Source organism: Rhinopithecus bieti, unplaced genomic scaffold (genome assembly GCF_001698545.2).
Source record: "Rhinopithecus bieti isolate Rb0 unplaced genomic scaffold, ASM169854v2 scaffold_5260, whole genome shotgun sequence".
NCBI classification, from domain to species: domain Eukaryota; kingdom Metazoa; phylum Chordata; class Mammalia; order Primates; family Cercopithecidae; genus Rhinopithecus; species Rhinopithecus bieti.
In genome coordinates this window covers 3,616,523-3,624,144 of record NW_016805896.1, presented here as the reverse complement: position 1 = coordinate 3,624,144, position 7,622 = coordinate 3,616,523, and the positions used below count along the sequence as shown (strand labels likewise).

The following is a 7,622-nucleotide window of genomic DNA, read 5'->3' as shown; positions in this document are numbered from 1 at the left end:
AGTAGCTGGGACTACAGGCGCCCGCCACCGCGCCCGGCTAGTTTTTTGTATTTTTAGTAGAGACGGGGTTTCACCGTGTTAGCCAGGAGGGTCTCGATCTCCTGACCTCGTGATCCGCCCGCCTCGGCCTCCCAAAGTGCTGGGATTACAGGCTTGAGCCACCGCGCCCGGCCAACAGCCACCCTTTTTCTGGTGACTGAGGCAAAGTATCTGCTGATAAACACATTAAGTATTTTGGGACTTTACCAGCAACTGCCACTACCTGGATCAAGCTAAGAATGTACTCCAGAAACTTCCCTTATACCCCATCCCAGTCAACCTCACTGACAGTCACCACTATTCTGACTTCTTTCACCATAGCTAGTTTCACCTGTTCTTCAACTTAATATGGTGGGATCATACAGAATGTGTTCTTTTGTCAGAGAAGTTTTAAGATATATTTTCAGTGCATTCTTCTGGGTGGGGGTGGGGGGTGCAGAGGGCCATTTTTTTTGGAACCTTATGGCAATAAATAAAAATTACAAAAATAAACAAGAGTTACAAAAATAGGCCAGGCATGGTGGCTCACACCTGTAATCCCAGCACTTTGAGAGGCTGAGGTGGGAGGATCACTTGAGCCCAGGAGTTCAAACCCAGTCTGGGCAATATAGTGAGACCCCATCTCCAAAAAAAAAAAAAAAAAAAAAAAAGTTAGCTGGGCATAGTGGCACATGCTTGTAGTCCCACCTACTTGGGAGGCTGAAGCAGGAGAATTACTTGAGCCTGGGATCCTGGTCAAGGCTGCAATGAGCTGAGATTGTGCCACTGCACTCCAGTCTGGGTGACAGAGCAAGACCTTGTCTCGTTAAAAAAAAAAAAAGGAATTAGAAAAATAGCAGATGTTAGTTAAAACCGCAACTAGAATGGAAATTAGGAAATACTGTCCTCTTTATTTATAATGTTTTAATACCTGAGAAAAGGGGTGAGATCTCAACACCTGTGAAAAGAAGGGAGGGGGGAAGGGAGTGAGATCTCAGTGCTTTTTAGGTCTTTGATCATTAAGCCTGTTGACAGGTCTTCAAATGCCTTATGTCGCCCCACCTTATAGAACTGGTATGTTCTCAGAAGTTCTTCTTCACTGGAGCTCTGTTCTTCTGATTTCCAAAGTCCTTCATCTCTTCAGCTAAGATCTGCTCACCCTTTGCCTGGCTCTTGTGGGCTTCTCACTAGAGATGGGACCATATCCCAGGAGAGGCCCTGATGCCTGTTTAGCAGATGTGTGTCTCTTGGCCTTGCACTCATGGTAAAAGTCTGTTCTGATTATTCAGGGCACAGGCCACAGCAGAGCTGATGAAGTTAGGTGTTGCATGGCAGGCATGATGAATTATTACAGTGGTGTGATTATCTGCCACCCTCCCCCTACTTACTCTTTTTGGTTGCCTTAAACAGTGATGAGAATGGAAAGCAGGAATTATTCTCAGTGAAGGATCTCAGCTTGCGTTTTCGTGCCAATATTATTATTAATGGAGAAAGGGCTTTTGAAGAAGAGAAATGGGATGAGATTTCAATTGGTTCTTTGCATTTCCAGGTAAGTTTGGGGAAGTTCTATTATCCTTCCTCCAGGGTTGTCAGTGAAGATTGGCCTCAATCCCAGACCTGAATAGCTGCAGGTGGGACTCCCTCCCTGTCCTTGTCTCTTAACTACAAAATCTTGGTGGGAGGTTATGTCACCTCAGCCTTCTGAGACACCCCATGGAATAATCCATCCTTTATGCCCCAAGAGGATGGCAGCAGTCACTTTCACACAAGCCACAGAAGGTGTCCCCCATCAGAGGGCTCGGTGCTGCCTCCATGCTGTCGTTATGTCTAGGCTTCAACTCTGATTTTTTGTAATGCTCATGTCATGAGACTGTCATCCTCCTGAAACTTGTTGGACTGTGTGGCAGTCTGGAGCTTGTGTAGGGAGGCCCAGAAGCCTGGCGGTGCCTCTGTGCCCATGGCCACCCCGTCCTCCACACACTTCACCTTTTTCTGCCTTTGCTGGTGGCTGGGAAGGAGATTGTCAGAGGCAAAGCCACCAGGATGTCCTCTCTCCCCGGTTTTGGACTCCCAAAACCTTTGTTATGGGCCTCAAAGATATGAGAAAGAGGAAAAAGGTCTTAGGCTAAAATCTGTGCTCCTCACATGATTGACAAGGCCCCATGAGATCCCATGCTGCCACTGTCTCTGAGCTCATTACCCCTTCCCTCTCTGCCTCTGTCACAGTGACCTTCTCTCTGCTCCCTAAACAGCCACCCTTCCTGCCTTAGCCCTTGCCATCCCTTCTGCTTGGCATGTTGTCCAAGTGTCTCAGGTCAGATGTCACCTTCTTGGAAAGGATGCCCCTGACCTGCTGCAGGGTCACATTCTGCTTATTCTTGCAGTATGTAGGAGGGTGAGGCCAAGTCTGTTTTATTCCCTGCTGTATCTCTAGGTCCTTGAACGACACTGGCCCAGGGTCAGTGCTCAATCAGTAATTGTTGAGGGAAGAAATGGACAGGAGAGATAAGGTATATCTAATGCCAGAGAATGTGCTCTGTTCTTTAGTGGGGCTGAAATTATTTTGTAATACAGGCTGGGCATCCCTAATCCAAAATCTGAAATCTGAAATGATCTAAAATATAAAACTTTTGAGCACTGACATGACATTCAAAGGATATGACAATTGGAGCATTTTGGATTTCAGATTTTCGAATTAGGGATGCTCAACTGGTAAGTATACCAGAGATATATAATGCAAATATTCCAAAATTTAAAAAAAAAATCTCAAAATGCTTCTGGTTCCAAGCATTTTGGATAAGGAGTACTCAACCTATAGTAGTGTAATTAGCCACTGGTATAAACTGACTATAATGAGCTACCTTGTATTCAGGCTGTGCACTCAGAAGGAACACTACTCTAACATCTAGGAAAGCAGTAAACAGTCATTTGAGTCTTTATTAAAGAATTTTAGAGGTCTGGGATACAGGATATAAATTTCATGGCACAAGAAAATGTCCCAATGATGTTTTTAACTCCCTAGACTTCCTCTTACCCTGGCAGTTGTTCCCCCTTGACGAGCAATCTGTATTATCTCCTACATTCTCTCCCACAAGCCCATCTCTGGCACTGGCCCTCCTGCTGTTTCCCTCATCCCTCCATCCTTACTTACTCTTCCCTATTTTCTATCCCTGTGTCTCTGCCATGTTTTAAAAAATGCCTACTGTTTCACATCCTGCTGGGCATAAAATAGACACTAAATATACATTATCTTATAGGTGGAGAGTGAGAGGGAGGAAGAAAGGAAGAAAAGAAAAAGAAAGAGAAAAGGGAAGAGAACTAGAACTAGACTGAGATTACTCTCAGAAACTTATCTGGCAACAGTAGCACCTGTGCCTCTCCAGATATCTGGAGACATAAATACAAGGAAGACTCTTTAAGGAACCTTCCTGAGATGACTTAGCAGGCTTTGCTTTCTTTAGGTCACCTTTCTTAACAGACCGCAACTAGTAAAAATCAAAATATGCATGCCCTTTGACTCAATAATTTCACTTGTAGAAATCTATCCCATAGAAATGTAATACAAGTATTAAAATAAGTATAAAAATACTTTTACCAACCTGGGCAGCATAGCAAGACTCCGTCTCTACACACACACACACACAGAAGAAAAATTAGCCAGGCGTGGTGTTGTGCGCCTGTGGTCTCAGCTCCTTGAGGTGGGAAGATTGCTTGAGCCCAGAAGCTCAAGCCTGTAGTGAGTCAAGATTGCCCCACTGTACTCTAGCCTGGGTCTCAGAGCAAGATCCTGTCAGTTAGTCAATCAGTCAATCAATGATACCTATATACATTAGTCCAGTGCAAGCATTGAAGAGTGTAAGATATGGTTAATACTGCACCTTTCTTTTCTTTTCTTTTTTTTTTTTTTCTGAGACAGAGTCTTACTCTGTTGTCCAGGGTAGAGTACAGTGGTGCAATCTTAGCTCATTGCAACCTCTGCCTTCTAGGTTCAAGCAATCCTCCTGCCTCAGCCTCCTGAGTAGCTGGGACTACAGGTGTGTGCCACCACACCTGGCTAAATTTTTTATTTTTGGTAGAGACAGGGTTTCACCATGTTGGCCAGACTAGTTTAAACCTCCTGCGCTCAAGAGACCCGCTGGCCTCAGCCTCCCAGTATTGGGATTATAGGCATGGGCCACCACGCCTGGCACTACTGTGCCTTTCAAGAAAGTAAATGCTTGGCTGGGCACAGTGGCTCACGCCTGAAATCCCAGTGCTTTAGGAGGCCAAGGAAGGAGGATCGCTTGAGCTCACGAGTTTGAGACCAGCCTGAGCAAAATAGCAAGACCTCATCTCTACTGAATAAAAAAAATTAGCCGGGCATGGTGGTACGTTCCTGTGGTCTCAGCTACTCAGGAGGCTGAGGTGGGAGGATTGCTTGAGCCTGGGAAATGAAGGCTGCAGTGAGCTATGATGAAGCCACTGCCCTCCAGCCTGGGTGACAGAGTAAGACCCTGTCTCCAAAAAAAAAAAAAAAAAAAAACCAAATGCTCAAAAGATGTTTGTTGATGATAATACTCAGTGCTGAAGCAATTACAGTGAAACTAGCACATCTCTTTTGGAAAACAAATTTTTTTTTTTTTGGAAAACAATTTTTTACTGGGTGTTATCAAGTCATAAATATTTTTTATTCCTGTTGGCCTTGTAATTTCATTTTGGGAGATTGATACTACAAAAAAAACAAAACAAAACAAAACAAAAAACAAACAAACAAAAAAAACAGGAAAGAGAGTTATGTGAATTAGGCCTTTATTGCAAAATTATTGATCACAGGAAAGCATTAGAAACTATTCACATGGCTTCAAAGGAGAAGAACTAGGTGTTTCAACCCATGGAATGCCAGGCCATCCATTGTGAAAACTGCAAAATGCAAGGATGAGGTGGCTCTCTATGTCCTGACGTGGAAGGATGTCCTTACATATTGCAGAGTAATTGAAAAAGAAACCCAAGTGGGTTCTGAGATCCCAGCGAGTCTATTTACACAGGTGCACATACATACACAGTTGTGTGCAGTCACATGCCACAGTCTGGGATGGCTTGGGACAATCTGGGATGTCCTGGGATGGTCTGCAGCCACATGAGCAGCACCTGCCTCTATGGATGGAGAGAGGGGTACCACTGCTGCTGAGTGCTTTCTCTTTTAATTCTACAAGCTTCTGTATTGTTTGACTTGTTTTTTAATGAATATATATGCTAGTAAACAAGTTTTTAAAATACTAGTTGCTAAGAATACCAGAAAAGAAGCTTTAAAATGATGATGTTTTAAGAAATTGTTTTCTTTGCATTGGTGTTTGAAAATAGTGTTTGTGGCTGGGTGCCGTGGCTCATGCCTATAATCCCAGCACTTTGGGAGACTGAGATGGGCAGACCACTTGAGGTCAGGAGTTTGACACCAGCCTGACCAACATGGTGAAACTCTGTCTTTACTAAAAATACAAAAATCAGGCGGGTGTGGTGGCTGGCGCCTGTAATCCCAGTTACTCAGGAGGCTGAGGTAGAAGAATCGCTAGAACACGGGAGGTGGAGGTTGTAGGGAACTGCCTGGGTGACAAGAGCGAAACTCTAGTCTGGGCGACAACAGTGAAACTCCATCTCAAAAATAAAAAAAAAGTAAAAGAAAATAGTGTCTGGAAAATGCCCTTTCTTCTGCTAGTTTGAGAACCTGTTCTAAGAGGGTCTTTCATTGAAGTGACAGGATTTTTACAGAAGGTGTTGCCTGTCGGGTGGCTGCTAGAGGCTGGGGCTGGTGTGAGCTTCAGGGCCCTGGCCTCCTTTCTGCAGGAGCTGGGCCTATGCATCAGCTGTTTTCTAGGCGAAGAGGTAAGAGGGTGCAGGAAACGAAGAGCCACACTGGCTCCTCGAGGCACAGCTTTGTGGTGTTACAAAAGCCTCGCTCCACTGCAGGGATCCTTGTGTATAACAGTGATAGTTTCCACTCTTGAGCATGACCAAGTGCCAGGCCTGGGCTTGAGTCCCTGTATCCCTGTTATAGTTCTCACCAAATACAGCCAAGGATCTAGTCAAGGAAATGAGATCTGGAGAGGTCACAGGTTTGCCAAGTCCTTGGTAGAGCTCCTTTCCAGCATGTTCTGGGTGCTTACGTGGCTTGGGAATCTTGACTTTGGTACCACAGGGAGCCTATATTTCCACTGGTTTAGTACCCAGTGTCCGAATGTGAGCATCAACCTGAAAAAAAAAATTAGAGCTTTGTACAGTGCCAGTATCAGAGCCAATGAGGTTTATCTGAGGTGTGATTATTGCTAATTGAAAACTTTTCCCAATTAAAAACAAAAACAAGATAAATTTTAAAAAACACACCAGAGAAAATAATCTCCTAAGGTGATGAATTTATTCAGGAGTAAACAGAAAGGATTATAAACTAGGATGCCTAGCTATGGCAAGCCACAGGTGCATCTGAAGAGGAGAGAGTAAGGGAAAGCTTTTATGGGCAAAAATAAGTTCATACAAGTTGCTTGAAAACATAATTTATTGGTTCCTGAGGCTCAAAGTCAGAATTGGCATCAGTTCATTGGTGGAGACATTGTTACTAGGCAAATGTTCCTTCAAGAACATCTTATCTGAACTGCAGTCCTAAAGAATGTCTAGTGATAAACCCAGTCTAGAACTATGTGCATACATGCAAGACATGGATCCTGAAAAGCATGAGATGCATAAAGGACATGGAGGAATTTCTTGTGGGATTATTTTAGAAAGTCCTTGACAGTCGTTATCTCAGAAATGCAAGCATGAACTCCCTGCCTTCGTACCGTCCTGGCTCCAATTTCTTTGGGTCTGATAAGTGATTTCATCCTGGTATCTGCAACTTTCACACCAGTAACAGGAACAGGCCAAGACACATCCAGATTAGGTGAGTGTTTCTAATTTCATGCATAATTTGTCTTTGCCCATGAGTGAGCTGAGAAGAAAATGGTTATAAGAAAATCAAGTACCTTTGCACTTTTTACGTGTGCAATAAAAGAAGTGTCTCAGTATTGCTGAGCTGCATACTTTCTTATGTTTATATTATGGGGGATTTTAAGCTCCACCAGACGGTATGACCTGTGTTAAGAAACTGTAACAATGCGCTTTAAGTATTGTGTATGTGTGGCATGTAGGTCTGGGTACATATGGATATACACATGTGTGTATATATATATGCATATAGATATGTATATTAAAATAATTTTTTCCTACTTATTACAGTTATAAAAACATATCCCCATTTTATTTAAAGGTTTTTATAGATTCCTTTCAATACCTGCATGATATAATTTTAATACCTGCACCATATACATCATATATGTGTAGCATGATTTACTTAACCATTTCTCTCCACTATATGATGTTAACAAGTTTATGATGTTGACAAGTTTTTCCTCTTATGAATAATGTGAGGATAAATCTTTGTACACAACTGTGGTTGGGCTTCTGATTCCTTTCTTAGGTTGGATTCCTAGACATGAAGTTGCTGGGTCAGAGGGCATTGACACATGAAAGTTCTCTCTGATGACCTTCTCACAGGGGTCAGCACTGGCTCTGCAACCTCCTCCTCCTCCTCCTCCTCC

The 7,622-nt window shown here is 43.3% G+C and overlaps 1 protein-coding gene across 4 annotated transcripts in view; it reads left to right on the top strand.

Moving 5' to 3' along the window:
* Nucleotides 1–7,622, top strand: part of MOCOS (molybdenum cofactor sulfurase) — a 64,723-nt gene that overhangs the window by 52,106 nt on the left and 4,995 nt on the right. For 3 of the 4 annotated variants that reach the window (XM_017874000.1, XM_017874001.1, XM_017873999.1), the window contains one exon: nucleotides 1,429–1,567. In XM_017874000.1, the coding sequence (XP_017729489.1) occupies nucleotides 1,429–1,567 (139 nt within the window). Of the gene's footprint in view, nucleotides 1–1,428; nucleotides 1,568–6,767; nucleotides 6,926–7,622 lie in introns of all 4 variants that reach the window. The other variant, XR_001886014.1, reaches the window with a different exon arrangement.